Here is a 22432-nt window from a genome sequence, read left to right on the forward strand (position 1 = left end):
CAAGAGGGCTCGCGTCTGCCCACCTGACCTCCCTACCCCACACCCTGGCATTGCCCCACCTGGTCCCCTACAACATCTACCCCACCACTGCTGCAAATTCGGCCATTCTCTGGGACCCACTGTGGCTGCTTCCCCCAGGGAGCCCTCCTGTCCCCCTCGTCCCTCTGCCTCTCTGACACTGAAGATTTGGGTCCTAAAGCTCAGGGCCATCTTTACCCTTCCCTGCAGATGCTTTGGGAACCCAGCAAAGGTGACACCCACACCTGTCTACGGGGATTGGTCTCCACATGGCTTCCTGGGGCCACGTGTGAGCTACTCACTAACCACACATTTATTTATGTGCACTTGCCATGTGCTGGGCTCTGTGAGGGAAACCCCAGAAGCCAGCAAGCAGGGTCTGAAATTAAAGGACATCAGATTCACCAGGGCAGAGGGGTTTGGGTGTGGCCAGGGGAGGCAGCATCTGAGCTGGTGGACAGATGCAAACCTGGTTCAGGTTCAGGTGTCCTGGGGAGAAACAGCAAGGGCAAAGGCTTAGAGAGGAAGTGTGCAAGGTGTGTGTGGCCAGGTAGGGGTGGGTATCTGTGAAGGAGCCAGAGGTGTGAGGAGGCAGGCCTTGTGACTGCCCCTCTGCTCTGAATGCATCCTCCCCTCTCATCCTATGATAAATGAGGAAATTCCTATCAGCATTTCCCCTTCAGGGTGAGTGGGATGCTAACCCTTCTCAGTTGCAAGCTCCGGAGGCGCTTCCTGCGGGGTTTCCTGTAGGGTCAAGGTTAGTCATACGGCTGTGAGAACAACCAGTGAAGCCTGTCCCAACCACAGCCTGAGCATGTGACCCCTCTGCCACCCTGCAGCTTCCACCTGGGACAGGCTATCCATGGCCCTTAAACAAACCAGAGACCTCTCCTCACCTCTTACCCCTCAGGCCCCTCCACTCTGACAGCCTCTCCCCTTGCCAGTGTGTGGACCCATCTGGAAGTACTCCATGTGGTCTGCACGCAGCCGCCTGTGGTCTAGAGAGCAGCCTGTTGCTAGCTATGACCCCACCTGTCCCCAGTGCCTGCCCCACTCCTCTTGAAAGAACATATGCCCATCATGGAGACAGACAAGGACTGAACTGGTTGGAAAAGCTAATCAGATGAATGAGTGGATGTGTGGATGAACGGATGGATGGATGAATGGATAGATGGATGGATGGTTGGATGGATGGATAGATGGATGGATGGTTGGATGGACGGATAGATGGATGGAAGACAGGGAGAGGGAAAGGAAGGAAGACTGGTTGGTTCCCTGGACTGACCACTAAATAGAAGGACCCTGTATCCTGAGCCCACAGTCTTTTCCTAAGTCACTAGCTTTCTCTCCTGGCTGGGTCTGTATCTTAAAATGTTTTTCTTTCTCATATTCCACATCGCCTAGCCTTGGGTTCAGCCTATATTAAGTTCCAATAAAAGTAGGATTAATGAATGAATTGACTAAGCAACCAAATGAAATCAGAGCTGTGCTGTCCTGAGCACAGTCGACAGGTTGAATGTTATGGCCAGGCCCTCCCCTTCATGCCATTTGTACCCCCTCCCCACCGCCCAAACTCTGGGCTTGCTACAGGCCCCTCAGCCTGTCACACTGAGACTTTGAGGTGAATCTGTAACTCTTACAAGGAGAGAGGCTAGTGACACACCATATCAAAGGCCTTGCATGTGGATGGCGGGAATTCAGGCACCTTTTACCCCCAGAGAAACATAAACAGAATGCTGCGAACCATGTATATCAAGGCAGGAAGGCACACTGGCTAAGAGCTTAGAGCTTGGCTCATGAAGGGAAGAAAATCACACAGCTTTGGCTCACGGGAGCTCACGGCCCTGTGTCTTCCCTAGGCCATCTTGTCAGGTGCGTGACCCGCTGGGTTCAAAGAGCTTTCAGAGGCAAAGGACTAAGACACAATCCTGAGACCACAGGCCCAGAAGGCAGGTCCCCTCTTTCTAACAGACACTTGCCTGTGGTCCCAGGAAACCCAAGACAGAGACACTGCCTGAGAAGGCAAAGCACTCCCTGTCACCTGAGGCTTGTGACCCAAGGGCACACCTCAGATGGGGTGGGGGTGAGGGAAGAAGGAACTGGAAATCTTAGTCCTGGAGCCCAGGAAGAGGGCACAGTCCTTGGCATCTGCTGCCATCCTGCTCTGAGATTCAGCACATCTCTCCTCGTAGGCCTCAATCCCCAAATCTGCCAAATGGAACTCCACCAGCCTGCCTGCCTGCCTTGTAAAGTTCCTCTGAGGTCCTAGGACTGTAGAGGGGAAACACCACCAGCCGAGGACACAGTGTGTAAAGTGCCACCGTGGTAACTTCTAGCCATCATGCTGCTCGCCAGGGTCCCCTTTCAAACTCTGAACTTCCCTGGTCAAGGAAGTGAGGGAGTCAACAGATACAGTCAACAGAGACATGGTCACATCCTCATCTTCTTCCAGGTGGCTTTGGTGGCTCCAGGGACAAACAGGATCCAAGAACTGGATGTAAGCAACTAGCCTCAGGTTTGCACAGAGTTCACCAGGCCTGGCTGGGAGTTGCAGCTCAAAAGAAAATGTTTAATGTGAGAGGGGATACGTTGGTACATCCTGGAAGAGGGGTATGCTGCTCACATGGAGGGGGAAGGAGACGGGAGGGACAGAGGGAGAGGAGGGGAAAGGAGGGAGGGGAGCTCAGTCACGCGGAGAAGATTAAACAGCCTGGCTGGATCATCCCGCTTGCTGCTGATGGTAAGTGTGGCTTTGCCTCAGTTTCTCAAGTGGCTTGAGGCAAGAGAGTCCCTGAAGCAGGGAGCTGGCCCACTCCTAGGTCTCCTGGTGGTCCCACCTCAGCGCTGGTATAAGAGTCCACTGGATATCACGACATAGCCCTGAAGGGTAAGGAACACCATGGGCCAGGTCAGAGGCCACACGAGGACTGATAGGACCCCAGCGGCCCCATCAGCCTGGCTTTGAGCTCAGGCTCTGCCACTCCTGCTGGCTGTGTCCTGAGGACAGTTCTTTGCTTCTCTGGGCCTCAGTTTCCTGCTGTCACTTGAGAGTGTTAACAGCACCCACCCTGCAAACTTACAATGAGGATGCAGCCAGAGCACGTGGGCAGAGCCCCTGCATGGGCTGGGGATTGATGTGCGCTGTGGGCATGGTTGGGACCAGCGCTGTATTAATTAGGACAGGGCGTCCAAACACAGAGCATATTCTCTGGGTCCAAGGCTCCCCAGCAGAGCCAGGAACCTCCCATATACCCTCTGCCGTCTACACTGCACTGCAGAAATGTGCTCAGAGCCTGCTGGTCATTCCTTCATTCACTTATTCATTCAACAGATCTTCACAGAGCCTCTGCTCTAATCCACGCCCTGTGCCACATGCTGGGGACAAAGTAGACCCAGGCCCTGCCCATGTGTAGCTCATACATGCCCCAATACAGTAGCCATTATTAAACTAAAGCCAATTAGAATTAAATAAAATTTGCAATTCAGTTCCTTGGTTGCACTAGCCACATTTCAAGTGCCCAAGAACCATATGTGCCCAGTGGCCCACAGTTACTACTGTGTTGGACACTGCAGGCTCCCAGAACTCTCCCACATTGTTCTGGGCAATGCTGGTCTAGGGACCCTTGACTTTGGACCCAGTTGACTGGATTTGTGAGTACCAGGGTGAGTTAGCCACTGACGGTGCCTGTTTGGGAGAGTCTTGGGGGGAAGTTCCCACTAAGAGCCCATGCTCCAACATGAGCCTATTGTTCCTTTTTTGGAGGGTGGAGGGTGGATCATTCAAATGCCTTGGGACCATAGTTCTTCAGCAACAAAGGCGTCATCCCTGGGAAAACATTAGTGGGTCCCACTCAGGGAATATGAATAACACACAGATGTTAGGCTGCAGAGACCTGGGCTAAGCTTTCTGTCCTACACGCCTTGTTGAGTGAATAGAAAGAATATTATCATTGTATATCCCAGGTGAAACAGAAAGAAGTTGTAGGGTCTCACCCTAGGCCCACAATTTCTCATCAGGGAAAGTGACTTTAGAAGGGTCGGGAAGCCTTCTTCCCTTGTCCAGCCTGCAGAGGTTTTGTACAAAACTGGAAGTTCCTCTGTCATCTTCCTCAGACACCAAAGGGCACCCCAAGGCCCACCCCAAGGCCCAGATCATGGGATGACTGAACCCCCCGATTATGGCCTGGCATGATACCTGATGAGGACTAAAGGGTGGGTGAGACCTTTGCACCAGTGTCTCTGCACATCCTAAATTTTCCATCTCATGACAGCTAAGGAGTCATGGCCTGGTCTCGGCAGGAACAGGGGACACCCCCAGGCCTGGCTGACCCTGAGACCCAACTGTGTGTACCAGCAGGGAGGGAGGACGAGGGGGAGGAAGGATGAAGGAAGCCCATGTGGTCACACCCATAGGCTCTTACCTCATAGACAAAGACCTCAGGGTTGATGTAGTACAGGTTGACCATGCTGGGGAGGGTGATCCCCATGCCCAAAAGAGCTGCAGGAGGGGAAGGAGAAACCAAGTTCATTATGGGGGGGCCTCAGTGGAGCACCATGGGAGGCCCACGCCATGCTGAGCTCCTCGTGCGCATCATGACACGGAGTCCCACAGGCGGCTGGGGGGTGGGAGCCATTATTACTGTACTCACTTTACAGAAGGGAAAACAGTCTTGGGGAGGGATAAGAACTGAAAAGCTAAGAGAGTGGGAACCCTCTTAACCTCGGAGCCCGGGCAGCGCGAAGGATGGCCGGAAGGGAGCCTGGAGCAGGTGTGGGTCAGGAGGGGGCTGCGGGGGCCAACTGGCGCGGGGGGCAGGGCTCACCATTGAGGTGATCCAGCAGGGGCCTCTTGAACACGGTGTCCATGAGTGGGCGCATCTGATTTGTCTGCAGCCATGTAGACAGGGAGCAGGGGCCGTGGGCCCGCTCCAGCGAGGGGCCGGGAGAGATGGACAGGTGGGCCGCACGTAACACACAGCAGACACAGACAGACACAGAGAGCAGAGGCGGGGGGGGGAGGGCAGGACACCCCAGTCAGCCGTCAGAGCATCTGGTCCCCAGAAACCGCCCCCTGAGAGGACCCTAGACGCGCTCCTGGCTGACACTGCGTGGCCAACGGGTGGCTGACAGACTGCCTCATGCCAGGTGACCAGCTGCCCATCGGTGCTGAGCAGCGGGTGACCGACTGCTGGTGGGTAGGCTGGCGGGCTGTGTTGGCTGACAGGCCCGCCAATGGAGCATGGTGGCTAGGGACGCAGCTGCCTCACGGGGCCGAAGAAGCAGCCAGCGCCATCTGATACTGGCCTGCCAGCGATTCTCAGACCCACCAGTCCTCAGCCACCTGGCTGCGACACTTGGCGGACTGACCCCACTGAAGAACCAAGGCTGACTGACTGGCTGACTGACAGCCGGATGGCCCGAGGACAGATTGTCTGATGGGTAGGCCCTCCGCCTGGCCACCGTCCCCAGGCACCTTGGTGGAAGCCCAATCACGGTGGCACGTACAGGTGCACTTGCGTGCAAGCACAGGGACTCAAGACCTGCCCCACCCTGTGAGGGGTCTCTAGAGACCCCAACCCCACACTCACATCAACGAAGCCCACATTGGAGGAGCGCACGGTGAGCTGGATATCCCTGAAAGAAACGGAGGAGGGCTAGGACTAGGCCTATATCCCCCTAGATCCCTCCTCCTACCATACCGCATGTGCTACAACCCAGCCTCCTCTGACTGATGCTGTAATGGGTGACATTGTGATAAAGTGGCTGCAGGCCCATTGCACAGAGGAACACACTGAGGTGGCTGGATCCGGAGGTGTTCAGCAGGTTGTCCTTGCTTACCCCAGCACAGATGTGGTGCCCTGAAGCTTCACCTTGGACACAGAGAGCTGGAGGTCCAGGTTCACAACCTGGGCACGAAGAGAGAGCAAGGTCAAAGAGCACAGAACCACAGAGGAGATTCCGGTGGCCACTAGCTTCCACCCACTCCCCGCCTGACTCAGGTGTTCGCGGAGCACCCATATGCACCAGACCCTGCACACAGCTCAGGGAACAAACACCAGGTCTCTGCCCTTAGGAACCCTCAGAGGCTGGGGGAGGAGGTGAACAATGGCCAAAGTAACCAGGGTCCTTAATAGCAGGTGCCAGGACAGCAGAGTGGCAGCAGGGAGAGGGCTGATGGGGACCATCTTTCTCAGGGTGGTCTAAGAAGACTGCCTGAGAAAGGCTGCAACATCTGAGCTGAGTCTTGAAAGATGAGGAGAAGCTAGCCATGCTGAGGGCAAGGGGAAGAGTGTCCCAGGCACAGTGCCCAATAGCACATGCAAAGGGCCTACACCAGGAATGTCATGGCACAGTGAAGGAACAGCAGGGAGACCATCATGGATAGAGCAGAGCAACTGGGGAAAATGGGGCAGGAAGTGAGATCTTGGGAGTTGCCACCCTCCCAGCCAGCCCCACCAGCCCACTTCACTCACCACATCAAAGGAGAAGAGGGACTGGAAAGCTGAGTTGGAGGTCACAGCCTGGACTTCCACAAAGGGCTGCAGCTGAAGCGTGGCATTGTTGGTACGAAGTGTGGCCACGGGCGTGGCACCCAGCCGCACCTTGAGAGTCACAGGCATGGGCTCGGGGAACCGGCGGGCCACCTGGGGAGTGGAGAGGGAGAGAAGGAGGAGGGCACCTAGGGGCAAAGGCTGGGTGGGCTCTCCACTCATCGCTTCAGGCGCTCCTGATCAAGCCACTGTTCGTCCGTGACTGGGCCATAGAGGTGCAGCCACCCCAGGCCCCTGTCCTCGGGGATGCCCTGCCTGCAGCGGGTGGTAGGCATGAAGATGGGCACAGACTGTGCGATTGGTGCCAGGAGGGATGGGCGCTAAGGGGCCGTGGGAGTTCAAGGAGTCTCCTGGACCAGATGGGGGGTGAGGTCCTTCCCTAGGAGGCAACCCCCAAGCTTGGACTTGAAGATGCGCAAGAGAAAAGGAAGCAGAGAAGGCCCTCCAGGCAGAGGGCAGCAGCTGCACAAAGGCACAGGAGGGAGACAGCATAACATCTGGCAGAGAAGGGGCCACCCCTAACATGGAGGAGGCGCAGAGGTCAGGACACATGCCGAAGCCCCCAGGGGACTGATAAGAGCCAGCAGAGGTCCCCCAGCCAAAGAACCTCCCACCTCGATCCCACGTCTTGGTCCCTGAAATGATTAAAAATGTCACCAACCTCGGGGATGAGCTGGCCCAGCACAGAGGTGTTCAGCAGGTTGTCCTCAGACTTCTGAAATTAGCCCCCACGTCATGGCAGGTTTTAGGGCAGCCACTCCTCAAGCTAGACCACCTGTTGCCTCCCCACGACCGCCTTTGAACCTTTGCAACAGCCACTCTGTAGCCGCAAAACTTGGGCTGCCCCACCCACAATTTGGCCTCTGCAGGGCCTCCCCAGGCTGGGCCGCAGGGCATGACTGTCCCACAGGCTCTGGGCGGCAGGTCCGAGCCTCACCAGCTGCCCTGTGATGTCCAGGTTGAGGGCACCAGCTTTCTGCAGCAGCAGGAGGGCGGAGTCAAACAGGTCCTGGGAGAGGCCCACGGTTGCCATGGCACCATCAGCACCCACGTTAGGCGGCAGCACAAAGTGGGTGGCATCCACAGGCAGGACGATGGGCTTGCCCAGTAGGAAAAGAATGGCCTACGGGGTTGGTGGGTGGTGAGAGGAGAAAAGCAGGAGTGCCCCAGTAGGATGGTGGTTCCATCATAGAACCTGGGCTCTCAGATGCCACCCACCCCCACATGCCACATGTTGTCCAGCCTCACACCCTAAATGCCCTTCTGGCTCCTCTCCCTTCAACATCCCTGCTCTTTTAGGAATGTCCCAGGACCCCACGGACCTCAGAGGCAATAAGCCCCCAGCTCAGGGCTGACAAGGGAGCACTTACGCTGATATCCAAGGAAATGTAGTCCTTAGTGATGTTGGGCGCATTGGTCATGGAGTAGCGGATCTGGGACTCTGGACCCACAGGGTTGAGGCCTAACAAAAGCAGAAGAAAAGAAAACACGGCACACTTAGCCTTATCCACCATGCCTCATCTATTCAGAAAACTCAACCATCTGACGACTTCAGTTAGCCAGACCCAGGACAAGAAACAGAAAGGGCAAGAGAAAAGGTCTCTGAGTAAGTGAACCCCAGTTGCAAAACGCACACAGCCAAGATTCAGCTACTCATGGCTTATTGACTCTTAGTTTAGACACAGTTCTGACAATTTGGGTTTCTGCCTTCCGAATTAATGGAAGACTAGAAACCCTAAGTTAGAAGGAAGGAGAAGGGTCACTCTAGGCACAAATAGCCCCTGAAAAAAGCAAGAGGGAACTACAGAAAAAGAATGGAGCTCACATTCATCCAGGTCCAGACATTTGACTTACACTGTCCCGTTCAATCATCACCACAATCCTATAAGATTAGGAACCCATTTTACACACACACGTACATGTGCACAGTTTGATGAGTGCAGTTGTGCCCAGGATTATATACCTGGCCTGTCCAGCTGTAAAGTCACGCTCTCTCTCCACCTCATCACACAGTCTCTTACAGAAACTCAAAAGGCAAGCGCCCCTGGAGCCATGCTGTGCAGGAGCACAGGACCCTCAGGGAGCCTCCAGGGAGGCACAGAGGAGAGTTCAGTTCCTATGTGGCAAGTTTCCCCAGAGCTCAGAATATTCTGATTGGGAAGGTTGCAAAGGGTGAGTCACATCTCTAGATGCAGCTAGGCTAGCCGGCACAGCCGGGGAAGGCTCACCCCCACTGTCAGGAAAGCCCAGCTTTTAGCAATAGGTCTTCAAAAGCTCTGGATGACCAAGGGTGTGTGTGTGTACACGTGCATGTACACATGCACACATGTTAGATTTCTGTCTGATTTTCTAATGTCTCTTCTGGATTTAATTTTATTTCTTTGGGACACCTGGATGCCTCAGTGGCTGAGCATCTGCCTTTGGCTCAGGGTGTGATCCTGGAGACCCGGGATCGAGTCCCGCATTGGGCTCCCTGCATGGAGCCTACTTCTCCCTCTGCCTATGTCTCTGCCTCTCTCTCTGTGTCTCTCATGAATAAATAAGTAAAATCTAAAAAAATAAATAAAGTAATAATAATCATTTTATTTCCTCCAGTGTTTTGGAAATCTCTTGCAACTGTAAAAGAGATATAGTATGATTCCAATTCTACAGCTCAGATTAAGGTGGCAGGAGGGGAGAAGCTCAGAGGGATTTGAGAAGCTGGAGAGATGTTCTGTATTTTGAGTTTGGTGGTGGTCACACAACTGTATACATTCATCAAAACTCAGAGGACAGGACACTAAAAAGAATAAATTACTATTTTTTAAGATGACTGAAAACATGAAAAATTTAAAATAATTCATATTCCCTGTGGACATATAGACATTTTTGAAAGATGAGAAAAATACATAGCTCAGAACCTCAAATGCATTTCTTTCGGAATTTTCTTCTGTAGAGACAAACAGCCCCCCATCTGTCCCTCCCTCAGCAAAGCTGTGGTGAAGCTCAGTAGCTTCGTGCCCTTCTCTGTTGTCTTTACGGAGTGTCATTATAGCCTAGGTAAGGGCACAGCCCTCAAGGCAGACTGCCTCCATTTCTTCATCTGTAAAATGGAGCTAAGAATGCTACAGTAAATATTAGCTTTTTTTTAAAGATTTTTATTTATTTATTCATGAGAAACACAAAGAGAGAGGCAGAAGGAGAAGTAGGCCCCCTGTGGGGAGCCCAATGCGGGACTCAATCCCAGGATCCTGGGATCACCTGGGATCATGACATGAGCCAAAGGCAGATGCTCAACCACTGAGCCACCCAGACAGCCCTATTAGCTTTTATTATACAGCATTTTTTTTTAATTTATGATAAGCACACAGTGAGAGAGAGAGAGAGAGAGGCAGAGGCACAGGCAGAGGGAGAAGCAGGCTCCATGCACCGGGAGCCCAACGTGGGATTCGATCCTGGGTCTCCAGGATCGCGCCCTGGGCCAAAGGCAGGCGCTAAACCACTGCGCCACCCAGGGATCCCTTATACAGCATTTTGCCAGGCATGTTGCCAGGTGATTAAAATGCCCCTGTAAGCTGTGCGTTTTAGTGGCTCCTGTCACCCCACACTGTAGGCACACATGACTCATGTAAACAGTCCCCTAGGCCTGAATGCTTAGATTTCCTTTACTAGATTTTTTTTTAATTCCTCAAAGCAAAGGACAAGAGCCGGTCTTTGCTATGAACCCAATTCCAAGGCGTCTTGATGGAGAGAAAGGGGATCTGAGGAAGAAGGGAGGGACGAATGTTGACTGAGCCTGTCATCCACCAGGCACTTAGCCTATGCTGTCTGCTAGCAGCACGGGGGAGAAGCAGGAATTCTGAGCCCCATTGTTTTGTGGGGTTTTGGGGGGGGGATTGAAATATTTAGACTCAGAGAGATGGCGTGACTTCCCTAAGGTCACACAGCATTGGAGCAACAAAGCCAGAATTTAACTTCATGTTGTTTTATTCCAGGTCGCGTTTCCTTGCCTTCTTGGTGCCTTCTGTTAAGGTAATATGGGAGTTATGGTGAAGAGGGGGGTGGGCGTAATCCAGGAATGTTCCCTGAGGAACTGTGAGCTGGGCCATGAAGTAGAGGCAGAGCAGTGGGTCACATGTAAAGAGGAGAAAGCCAGCATGAGTCAGTTCATGACCTTCTGAACTGAACTGAACTGTGGTCAATTCATGACCGCACTACGGATTTGAGACTCAGAGCCTCCAATTCCTCATCTATAAACCGGGGATACTGATGCCACCTTGTAGGACTGTTGTTAAAAGTTTGCACAAGAAAGCCAAAGCTAGCTTGATATGAAGATATTCACCCACCCACCACAGGGGGGTTTAGCCATCTGAGTGGCTCAGTCGGTTAAGTGTCTGCCTTGAACTCAGGTCAGGATCCCAGGGTCCAGGGTTGGAGTCCTGCATCGGGCTCCCTGCTCTGTAGGGAGTCTGCTTCTCCCCCTCCCCCTGCTTGTGCTCTCTGTCAAGTAAATAAATAAAATCTTAAAAAAAAAAAAAGAACCCACTACAGATAAACATGGACTCAACATGCCGCCCTGCCTCCTGTCCCGACACACCCACTCCCACACACCTACCCCACACCCTGTGACCATTAGATGTAAACCCCTAAGTCAGAGCAAGGCCAACCAATTGCAGAGTGTAGCTGACCACAGTCAACAGCTCGGGATTTTACAAGTCAATGACGGTGACCTGAGGGAGGCCCTAGAATCCCAGGCAAAGCCACTAGATAGAAGAAGGTGCTTCACACAGGAGCATCTTCAAAACAGGTCTGTGGGAAAACAGAGGGAACCCTGGACTTTGCTCAGGGATCCCCAAGAACATATCACCCCCCAAATTAACAAAGGATACATTTTTGGCCAGTCTGGGGATAGGCAGGTTGTTATTCATGTTGATAAATACTCCTGAAAACAGGATGAGGCTGGCCGGCTTTCATAGCTTTTAGCTTCGTAGTGTAAGATGAAGTCCTGATGGAGCCTCGCAGAGGCCACCACCGTGGCCACGCTTCTGTGTGGACCGTGCACGGTGGCTGCGAGCCCTGGGCGCCCGCCTGCAGTGGTGGAGAAGGCGCGGCGGGCAGTGGGGCGGTGACCAGGAGTGGTGTACAGGGAGGATGCAGGCACCTACTCCGCAGTCTCCAAGAGCCCCTGGGTGGCCCCAGCTGCCCACAGCAGTGCCTGCTCAAGAACACGCCTTCCTCCCCTGCGTTGCTGTCCCCCTTCCCCACCAGCACCCTGGGGACTCACCCCATTCAAGCCACTTACCCTAACATCTTAGGGTCTGCTTGTGGGGGGGTCAGCCTACGGGACTTTCTCCTAGTACACTCCTAGTACCCTGAGTATGAGGAGCCCCAGAAAAATCAGAGATGAACAAGCCTCTAAGAACAGAGGAGAGGGAGGCTTGCCTCCAGGTGGGTGAATGGCCCCAGAGAACGGAAGCAGGGGTGAGGGCACTTGTGAGCAGAAGTGCTTGAGTTCTGCTGAGGATGTGCTGAGTCAGAGCCCGTGAGACCTCCAGGAGGAGGTGTCCAGAGGAAATGGAATAGAATGGCCCGAGCCACAATGTGCCAGTGGGGAGAGTCCGCCAAAGAATGTGGGAGATGTGGGAGCAAAACCAGAGGAGGATGGGGTCTCTGAGTCTCCAGGCAGGGGAGGAGACAACCGCAAACGGAATGTACTCTGCCTCCCCCCCGCATACACGCATACACACTTGCACACTTGCACACACACACACACTAAACATTCAAAGACTTGATTCTAGTATTTGGAGATTCCCTGAGTTCATCAGTACCTATTCAGTCATCCTATGATTGATCTCCCAGAGGTCAACCCTGACCGGAGGTTGATCTTTAAAGGGTCTTGGGGGTCCCAGTGGAGCTCAGAGGCCCCAGTCCCCTCCCTCTGGGCTCTCAGGTCTTACCAATTAAAGTGCCCAGGTGCACGTTGAGGCCCTGCACCAGGTTGGAGATGCTCAGGCATAGCTGCGGCAAAACAGAGGCGGAGGCTGGTGAAGAGGGTGCTGGGGCTGAAGGGATGAGACCGTGAGAGTCTAGGGTCCCAGTCTGGAAGCCTCCTCCAGCCTGCATGCCGCGGCCTGGAGTCCCACCCTTCCTCTACCTCCCAGTGGGCATCTTCTGGCTCCTCTCCGGGGCACTGAGGATTCGGAGGAGAAGCTAGGGCCCATGGGCATCAAGGAAAGAACAGGAGAGGGCCAGCAGGGGGGGGGGTGAGGTAGGGATGGGCACTACATGTGGTGAAGGCAGGCGGTGGTCAGCGAGGAAGCCTGGAGTTCCCCTGGGTGCAGTGGGCAGCCCAAGAAGTGTATTAAGCTGGGGTCAGTGGGATCGAAGGTGGGGCAGAGGAGAGACCACAAGGCTAAGGGTAGTCAAAGCCTGGTCCAGGCAGAGCTGAGGAGGCTGGGCTGGTGGAGGGCCAGGTCAGGCTGTACTGCCTTCAGCCTCGGGCCTCAGTCTCCTCATCTGCAAGATGGAAATGCTGGGGCCCACCTCTGCTGGGTGGGACGGCCTCGAGTGGGTTGATCTGGGGTTGTAGGGACCAGATCAGGAGATGGGGTGGAGTGTAAAAGGGCAGAGATGAAGAAGTGGCTCCTCCTTGGCTGTGGGACCCTAGGCCCAGAGGAAACCATCTCTCACCAGGTCGGCCACAGGCTGCTAATGACAAGAGCTGAGATAGCAACAGCAATCACAGTGCCCACTCTGCCAAAACTGTTCTAAACTCCTTATGGATGTTAATGTGCTCAACCCCCACAAACAACTCCGAGAGAGGTTTACCCTCTGTATTACAGGTGTGGAGTTGGGGGCAGACGGAGGTTAGGTGATTCATCCAAGTGCCACAGCTAGGAAGGAGAGGACCAGGATTGAAGCCAGTGCCCATGTTCTTGTCCACTTTCATTTTGTCTCTTTTTCATAAGCCACATGGCCCTTGAAAGCACTGCCTCCTCCCCACGCTCCAGCATGGACTGGGGCTGGCTCAAGAGCAACCCCCTGAGCCCACCCTTATTAGGCCTCTCCATTACTGCCCTGGACCATCACCCCAGGCTCCTCCTGCCTCGTGGGAGAATGGAGAAGCCCCATGAACAGTCTTCTATTAAAAATAATAATAATAATAACAGGGGCACCTGGGTGGCTCAGTCAGTTAAGCATCTGCCTTTAGCTCAGGTCATGATCCCAGAGTCCTGGGATCAAGCCCCGAGTCAGGCTTCCTGCTCAGCAGAGAGTCTGCTTCACCCTCTCACTCTGCCCCTCCCCCTGCTTGTGCTCTCTTTCTCAAATAAATAAATTAAATCTTTTTTTAAAAAAAATTAAAAAGCTGTAAGAATCCCAATCTCTCCCACACCCGCAATACTCCTTTCATTCAGCATGTCTACTGAGGTTAGCAAGGCCCTCCTTCCTGGGAGACCTGGTAGGGGGTCCTGTACCTTGTTCCGCAGGACAGCTTTAATATGATTCTGCACCAGGACCAGCAGCCCAGGGGCCACGCTGAGAAAGAGAGAGAGAAAGCGCTCCTGAGCTCCGGCTCGTGCATTCGGGCCCGTTTCTCCTGCAGAGCCACTGTCTGAGAGAGAAGTGTCTCCTCTGAGCTGGGGGCCAGTGAGTCCCATTCCACCCCTTGCCGTGTGCCAGACACGGTGCCAGCACCATTGTCCCCACAGATGAGGAAACCGAGCCTCAAAGAAGAGGTCACTGGTTTTGAGGTTTGGAAGTGGCCAAAACATGCTACTGAGGCCAGGCTTGGGGGAGACAGAGAAGACCCTGCAAAAGCCAAGACTCAGCCACATTGTTGGCCAGCTGGCTTCATGGTCACTCTGAACCCAGGACGCTGGGGGTGCTTCCTGCTTGGGCTCCAATTCTCTGTGACACACCTAGTAAAGTTCCTTCCTCATTCTGTGCCTCAGTTTCCCCTCTGAATGATGGAAGATGGGTCTAAGTTGTTTCTCAGCAGGGATCCATAGGAAACCATGGTTCCTTGGGGGTTCTTTAAGTTGTTATTTAAATTTCAGTTAGTTAGCCTACAGTGTGATATTAGTTTCAGGTGTACAATATAGTGATTCAGCACTTCCATGCATCACCCAGTGCTCGTCATGACAAGTGCACTCTTTAATCCCATCACCCAGTTCAGCCATCCCCCACCCCTCCCCTCTGGTGACTCTCAGTTTTCTATAGTTAAGGGTCTGTTTCTTGGTTTGCCTCTCTCTCTCTTTTTTTTTCCACTTGCTGATTTGTTTTTTAAATTCCACATATGAGTGAAATCATAGGATATTTGTCGTTTTCTGAGTGACTTATTTCGTTTAGCATTGTACTCTGTAGCTCCATCCTGCAAATGGTAAGATTTCATTCTTTTTTATGGTTGAGTAATATTCGTGTGTGTGTGTGTGTGTGTGTGTGTGTGTGTGTGCATCACCTCTTCTTCATCTATTCATAAATGTTGATCCAAGTCGCAGCCCAAGCTCACTGAATTGCCTCTCAGGGGAGGTAGTTGGATGGCAGCTGTGTTTTAATGCCATTAACTCCTGGGCTTTCCTTCCTGTGAGCAGCCGCGGCCCATGGGAACGGCAAGGAGTCATGTGTAACTCGTGACGACTGCCGGACACAAGCGTGAATGGCTTTATGCCCGGTCCCCTCTGAGGGAAAAAGGCCAGTTCCAAATGCCCACCTAGCTCAAGTATGAGAAGGTAGACATAATGCAGGAGGTGAGTCAGCCTACAGGGGTTGAACCTCCCCCCCCCCCACCATTTGTCAGCTGTGTCAACTTAAGCAAGTCACTTAACTGTTCTGTGCCCCTTGGAAAATGGAGGGAATACTTACGCCTTCCTGGCTGGGCCGCTGTGATGTAGTAAAGGGCTTGGAGGCTGCCCTGCACACAGCAGGTGCTCTGGAGGTGGGAGCCGCCGGCAGCTTTGGAGGCAGCCCCGACTCACAGTGAGGTTGACGGCTCCCAGCCCCCTGGACCTCAGGATCCCCGTCTCTGCAGTGGGGGACAGCCCTCCGAGGCCCAGGATAGCCACATCAGGCCTCCCTGAGTACAGTAGTAACGGCTGGCACACGTCATCATGTGCTGCAGGGGGGCGGGATGCAGTAGAGGGACATGGCCTGGCTGCACATTCTCCCCTTCCCTGAATCTCAGTGTCCTCAGCCATAAAACGGGTGTGTCTTGGGCCCCTTGTGGCAACTGGGTGAAAGCTTGAGTGGGAAGCTCAAGAGGAGGCCCCAGAGCCTTGGTGGCGGACTCTGCAGCCCAGCCCTTGCCAGGCACTCACCTGGTACTGCCATCCAGCACCGCGGCACTGTTGAAGAGTGCGAAGCAGGCAGAGATGCTTACCACGGGGGTCCGGATGGAGCCCTGGGCCACCTGGGCGTCGGCCAGCAGTACCACGGGCAGCACCAGCTTCAGGGGCTCCGGGACTCTGCACAACACCATTCCTGAGCCCTGGCGGCACCGCCCAGCACAGCCTACCCTGCAAACCCCCAGCCCGAGCCTGCTCCCCACTGGGCACAGGCAGGACCCTCACTCAGCAGGAGATTCACCCCTGGGACAGGCTCAGGGCCCTCTAAACTCCACTCGGGCTCACAGACATTGCAGCAGATGGGTGTGAAGTCTGGATCCCAGCCCCCTCTCTCTGTGAGGCCCTGGGCCGGTCACTCCCCATACTAGGCCTCAGTATCCTCTTCTGTCAGATGGACATAAGAGTGACGGTACCTATCTCTTGAGGCTGTGCTGAGCGGTCGTGAGGTAGCCGTGTGAAAATGCCCTGCGTGGAGCCTGCCCCCCACCCCCGTGAGCACTCACACAATGGTAGTGTCAGCACAGAGGCGTTCCAACAAGAGATCCCTCTGAGTGCCCAGCCAGTAGTTTGGAAATCAAACACATACAAAGTAGCTGATACATAGAAATAATTCCAACAGCTACATTTACTGAGCACCTACTCTGTGCCTTGCACTGTGCAAGGGGAGGTGTGATTTTAATTCCAGCAGTGGAGCTGTTCACTGCATCCCTCAAAGCCGTGCTGCAGAGTTTCATCCCATTTCACAGAGCGGGAGACTGAGGGCTGCAGGGGTGAACCGGCTGCCAGGTTACACAGCTGCGGAGCAGGACCCAGGTTCTCAAATTCTCACTGTCTCGCTCCCCCGCGGAAGGGTGGGAAAGAGCACTGGACAGGGAGTGCAAGACTCGAGCACAGGACCTGGCAATTGCTAGCCCCCCTCCCCTCACTCTGCCCCTCAGAGCGTCCCTGAAAATCCTTCTGCCCACTGCTACCCCCCTCCTCCAGGAGAGCCACTCACCGAAAGACTTTGAAAGTAAAATTGGCTGCTACCAACATGCGCACCCCAAAATCGGCAATGAACTTCAGGTGGAAGTGGGGCACGTGGACATTCAAAATCTGGATCCTGCAGAGTGGGAATGGAGATGACGGGGGGCCCCCCATTAAACCCTGGAATCAACTCTGTGGTGGGTGTTATGAGCCATAGCCACACTACTGAGGTTATAAAGAACTTTCTGACTACTGGAACCATGGAATGAGGAAGAAGTGGAGAGTTCTCCACCCTAGGGGGCATGCAAGCAGTTGTTGGACAACTAGCTGGTAGGGAAAGGATGCCGAGAGGATTCCCATCCGGGGACAGGAATTGAGGGAGATGATTGTTCAGGACGTGGGGGGATTTTTAGTTTCTGACAGAGGTTGGGAAAGCTTGGAAGGTGGGATCCACAGAAGGTCAGAAATCCCCTCTGCAGCACTCTAGTCAACCGCTTTGGCTGGTAGCCCTTCAGGGACGGGAAACTCATTCCCTTCAAAGCTGCCTGTTCTGATTGCTAAGCACTTTTATAACTTTTTCTTTTTTCCTGAATGAGTCATTTTTTCCCCTACACTGTAGTTGGGGGTGGGAATTCAGACACTGGAAAATGATATGAATTTGAAAAGTTACATCAAAACTCCACCCTCAGGGCACCTGGATGGCTCAGTGGTTGAGTGTCTGCCTTTGGCTCAGGTCGTGATCCCAAGGTCCTGGGATCGAGTCCCACATCGGGCTCCTGCATGGAGCCTACTTCTCCTTCTGCCTGTGTCTCTGCCTCTCTCTGTCTGTGTCTCTCATGAATAAATAAATAAAATTTAAAAATAAAAACCTCCACTCCCCGGCACTCTCACTGTTGGCACTTAGTGGATTTCTTTCTGTGACTCTCTCTGGGACACAGACTGACCTAGAATCTAATTCTTTTCTTTTCTTTCTTTTTTTAAATTTTATTTATTTCACACAGAGAGAGAGCAGGAGAGAGAGAGAGAGAGAACACAAGCAGGAGGAGCAGCAGCAGAGGCAGAGGGAGAAGCAGACTCCCCACTGAGCAGGGAGCTCAGACATGGGGCTCGATCCCAGGACCCTAGGATCATGACCTGAGCTGAAGGCAGACGCTTCACCGACTGAGCCCCCCAGGCGCCCCGAAACTGCTCCTTTTCACTCGACAAGCACCCTGGATGTCTTCCCACAAGGACACTCGGTGCTGTTGGCAAACAGCCACGTGTGGCCGACCACAGAACACTGAGGAATCCTGACTGTTAGGTGTGTCAGTGCCCTTCCCGGTCCACCCTACACCAGCCCTTCCCTATGGGACTCGAAATGGGGGCCTCCACACCAGCTACTGGTTTGTCCATCCAGTGTTTTAAAGTTTTCAATGTTTTTTAAGTAGTTGCCATCATTCAAAACTTGATAGATTTAAATATATATATGACTTCTCTTGGGGAGCCAGGGATCTGGCAATAGTGAGTCTGTTCCCGCGTGGTTGGGGACAATTGGCCCGGCCCCCGGATCTGAGTTTGAGATGGCCTCCCCATCTCTCTGCCTTTGAGTCATGATTCATCACAGGGGTGTGGGGGTACTTAGGCTCAGACTTGTGTCTAAATTCAGTGTCTCATTTTTGGGGAAAGTAGCCAAGGGTCCTGCCAGCCCTGGGGACCCAGAAGCAGCAGTCTTGGCCCCTGGAGGGCAGAAATCTAGGAATTCGGAGGCACCAGCCGGCCCGTATCTCCACCTCCGTCTCACCCCCTCAATCACCTTGGGACAGCTCACTTATGAGTGAGATGAGGTGAGGACAGTACTCATCTAGCTGGTGGGGAGCACTCACCTATACGTGGGGTTCACCTACCACCCATTGACTGGGCTGAAGCATTTTTCTCAGTAGGTGGGAGCACGCACCTGGTGGGCTGATGCACCTCTTCATTCCAGTCCAAGAAATACGGGACTGTGACCCGCAGGGCCTGCTGGAGAGGGGCTGTCCCGATTTCTGACACTGCGGGGCCAGAGCAGGGTGACGTCAGGCTGCCCCTGGAGCCACCAAGCAAGACCATACCACCACCACCCTCCACCCCACGGGTTGAGCAGAGAGGACTCAGAGGCAGGCGGGTCGCACTTGCCCACGGGCGGGGGGCAGGGGCGGGGCTTGCAGCTGGGTCCCCCTGAGCCTGCCCTGGGTTCCACCCTCACAGGCCCTGCAAGGCATGCCTTTCCTCTCTTGCTTCTGCCTTTCCCCATCTTGTCTGCCTCACTCCTCAAAAACAAGAACATCCTTTTTGCCCTTTGATCAGATCAGATCCCATCTCTTCTGGAGCCTTTTCCAAGTCTCCAAGCCGAAGGAGAATTTCCCAGTAGAGTGGGACAGAAGGTGGGGTGCTGTTCCGGGGACTGGAGGCTGAGGATTCTTGAGTCCCTCAGATTCTGGATACAAATCCCCAGGTCTGCTATTCACTATCGATGTGGCTGTTCTGTGCCTCAGTTTCCCCCTCTGTAAACTTGCAATGATTATAATGGTACCTTCACATAGTGTCCCAGTAAAGCCTCAGGGCACAGGAAATGTTAGCTCTTACTGTTGCCATTTATTTGTGTAATGATCATGGCTGTCACTTCTCTGGCGCTCCCTTTGTGCCAAGCACTGTTCTGAGTGACGCAGGTGCTACACTGTGCCAGGTTTACCGAGAAGCGAAGACCTCTGGCAAGGGGAAGTTGGATCAGCTGAGGCACCTGGCTCCCAACCTGACTTCTCACACACCTGGGCTGCCAGGCAAGGGAGGTGCTAGTTAAACAATTCAACATGAGTAGAACAAAGATGAGAGGTCGCGGTGCTGGAAGGGAGCAAGGCCCCTGCTGAAGAGTCGAGAGGCCCAAACTTCACACAGACTCACTGTGGGGACTGGGAAGTCACTGCACCACTCACTCTGGGCTTTCGTTTCCTCAGACCTGGAGTAGGGAGCCAGTGGTCCCTGTGTTCTCGCTACCCCTCTCCAGCCCGGCCCTCTGAGTCTGTGGCTGAGCCAAGACTCACACCCAGGCCCCTGGACTCCATCCACAGTGCTCCCCCAACACAGGGCTTAAACTTTGGGGCTTGTGAGATGGGATTAGGAAAACACTATTAGAAAGCCACCCAGCCTGACCCTAGAAAGAGGTGTGTGCAGCCTGGACCTCCCGCTGAATGTCCCCCAAGAATGTAGGCAGGTGCACCTGGGATGGCTCTCTGGGGACAAAGGAGCCTCACACAGGACAGGTAGAGGGAGGATGGTCAGCAGAAGGCAGCAGACCTCATGTCCCAGCCTGTAGCTTCCGTGCATGGCTCCAGGGGCCAGGCACAGACTAACACGGGTCACTGACCCCTTTCACTGCCTGCCTATCTGCCCGGATGCAAGGTCCTGGAAGCCTGTGTGTGCACCACGGGGACACTGCTGCCTCAGTGCTTCTACTGTCTGACTTGAGTGCCTGACACTATAATCTGACTTTGTTCTGGCCTTGAGGGAAATGACTTCTGATTTCTCGCCCCTGACCCAGCTTTGATGGGACTGTGGAGGCCTCTGGGGAGAAGCTTTTGTCCCTCCCTTGGTCTAGTTTTCTCATTATGCCTTTCTCAGGGGATGGGGCAAGTCTTAGAAGGGTGGGACAATGTCATAGGATAGACACCTTGCCCGAGGGGCCCAGAGCAGGGCTGGTCTTCTCACTGTGTACCCCACAGAGATATAGCTCCGGGACGCTCCCTCCAATACTGTGCCAGACATGCCTTCCCCCAGCATGCGTGTGCACACACCCCCACCCTGTGCACATGCATGTACACCCAGGGTGTGCAGCCACCCCTGCATACACACACCCATGCACATACCATGACACCTGTATGCATGGCCGTGGTTAGAGATCCTCCCCGACACTCAAGTACACACACAGTCACATCTCCATGAATTTTCAGACTTACACACAGACACACACAAGCAAAAGTAGTCACTCAAACCAACGCGTGCCCTCACCCTGGGGGCACTGAAGCACAATCATGCATGCCTGTGTCCATGTTAGATTTGACCACATTTCTACTCGTGCATTCACTCCATAAGTGTTTGCTGAGCAGCACTTTGTCAGACATTGTCTGGGAACTGGGGACACGGTGGCACATGAGATAAAAATCCAGGTCCTCATGAGGCTTTTGAGTTCACAGCCACACACAGACACACACAGACACACAAATACACACACATGGGACCGTGCACATGCACGTGTGCAGACACGCACAGGATAGGCCAGCAGCACATCTCTTACCGTAGCTCAGCGTGGCCTCGTTGAGTCTGACCACGGTGCCCGGCATCAAGGCACCAACCACAGGCAGCAGCAGCGCTAGCAGCAGACCCAGCCTGAATGCCTGAGCCATGGCCATCCTGGCCACTGCCCCCCAAGATCTGTGGGCTGGGGTAGGGACAGGCATCAGAGAGCTTGTCCAGAGCATGCCCCCTCTGGCCTGCTTGAACCCCACCCAGCCTAGAGGTTGCAAGCCCTGCGTGGTAATCCCAGCCCTACCTGAGACCCCCATACATCAGTTCTACCTGTCTGCATTGGGAAGAATCGCCTGCCCAGCCTGCTTCCTCAGGAACCACAGGGAGATTTGGCCTGGAGGTGGGCCCCCAAACCCAGAGAAGACCTAGCCTTGCCTAAGGCCACACAGCAAACTGGGGTTAACCGTAGGACCCAAGCCATGCCAGAGGAAGGGAATGAGGTTCATGGGTAGGGAGACAGAGCAGCTTCCTGCCCCAAGGGCAGAGCCCAGGCCCACCACTCCAAGGTCCAGGGCTGTGTTTCCTGGTGCCAGGAGTCTAGCCCAGTGTGACAGCCCATCCTAGTGTCCCAGCTCTATGAACGCATCCAGGGAAGGACCCAGGGTGGCTCCTATCCTCATCTCATCCTGTACCAGATACATTTAAAGCAGGTCTTTGCATGGCCCCTAACCCCTCCCAACCCAGCCCAGCCAAGTGGACGGATCTGTGTCTAACTCAGGAGTGAGAGGCCACTGCTGAGATGGGCTAATGGAGGCCCAGCGAAGTGGCACTTGCCCAAATTCCCAAAACAAGACTGGGGATGGACCCTTCCATAGAAGGCCATTGGAAGTAGTACTCCTGTTGAACAGATAGGGAAGTTGAGGCTCCTCCCTGGAGGAATGCCAGCCCTATCCCCATTCCTACCTGGGGCGGTTTCCTGGGACAACTGGATTCTCAGCCCTGGCCAAGGCCTCCTGAGTCCCTTGGCAGGTGCGGAAGCTGTTTTATGAGGCTCCCGGGTGTGCAGGACCCACTGTGAAGGGACCCAGGGAGGGGCAGGTTTGCTTGCAGTGATGTGTTTTCCCTGCAAACATGGCCTTTGCCAAAATGTTTCATCCTATGTGTGTGGTGGGGCTGCCACGTAACCAGGCTGCTGCCAACTGCTACAAGACCCTGGGGATGGGCTGCTCTGGGGCCTCTTAGGCCAGGAGATCTCTGGAAAGAGGACTGCTCTTAGGAGGGCCCCCTCGTCGTCCCAGCCAGGCCTGGCCAGGCCCAGGA

The 22432-nt window shown here is 54.2% G+C and overlaps 1 protein-coding gene across 1 annotated transcript; it reads right to left on the reverse strand.

The window, feature by feature from the left end:
* Positions 1-2606: 2606 nt before the first annotated feature.
* On the reverse strand, positions 2607-21305 carry BPIFB2 (BPI fold containing family B member 2). The gene is made up of 15 exons (XM_041733376.1): positions 21162-21305; positions 18789-18882; positions 16887-16991; positions 15863-16009; positions 14024-14084; positions 12506-12566; positions 7940-8031; positions 7507-7692; positions 7231-7284; positions 6492-6662; positions 5857-5924; positions 5607-5652; positions 4842-4905; positions 4440-4516; positions 2607-2898 (listed from the first exon to the last, which is right to left on the reverse strand). Exons 1-15 carry the CDS (start codon positions 21274-21276, stop codon positions 2857-2859), a joined length of 1383 nt encoding a protein of 460 aa, XP_041589310.1. The 5' UTR covers positions 21277-21305; the 3' UTR covers positions 2607-2856.
* Between the last annotated feature and the right edge of the window lie 1127 nt (positions 21306-22432).

The sequence above is a fragment of the Vulpes lagopus genome, chromosome 18, assembly GCF_018345385.1.
Source record: "Vulpes lagopus strain Blue_001 chromosome 18, ASM1834538v1, whole genome shotgun sequence".
NCBI classification, from domain to species: Eukaryota; Metazoa; Chordata; class Mammalia; order Carnivora; family Canidae; genus Vulpes; species Vulpes lagopus.

What these genes read in the sequence shown, in the direction of transcription:
- BPIFB2 (XM_041733376.1), bottom strand. Translation starts at nt 21,276, where the DNA reads ATGGCCATGGCTCAGGCATTCAGGCTGGGTCTGCTGCTAGCGCTGCTG. An exon ending in GTGCTGGATGGCAGTACCAG is followed by an intron (nt 14,085 to 15,862) that starts GTGAGTGCCTGG and finishes TCTCTTTCTCAG; the next exon opens with CGTGGCCCCTGGGCTGCTGG. An exon ending in CCTGCTGGATCACCTCAATG is followed by an intron (nt 4,517 to 4,841) that starts GTGAGCCCTGCC and finishes CCCCTCCTGCAG; the next exon opens with CTCTTTTGGGCATGGGGATC.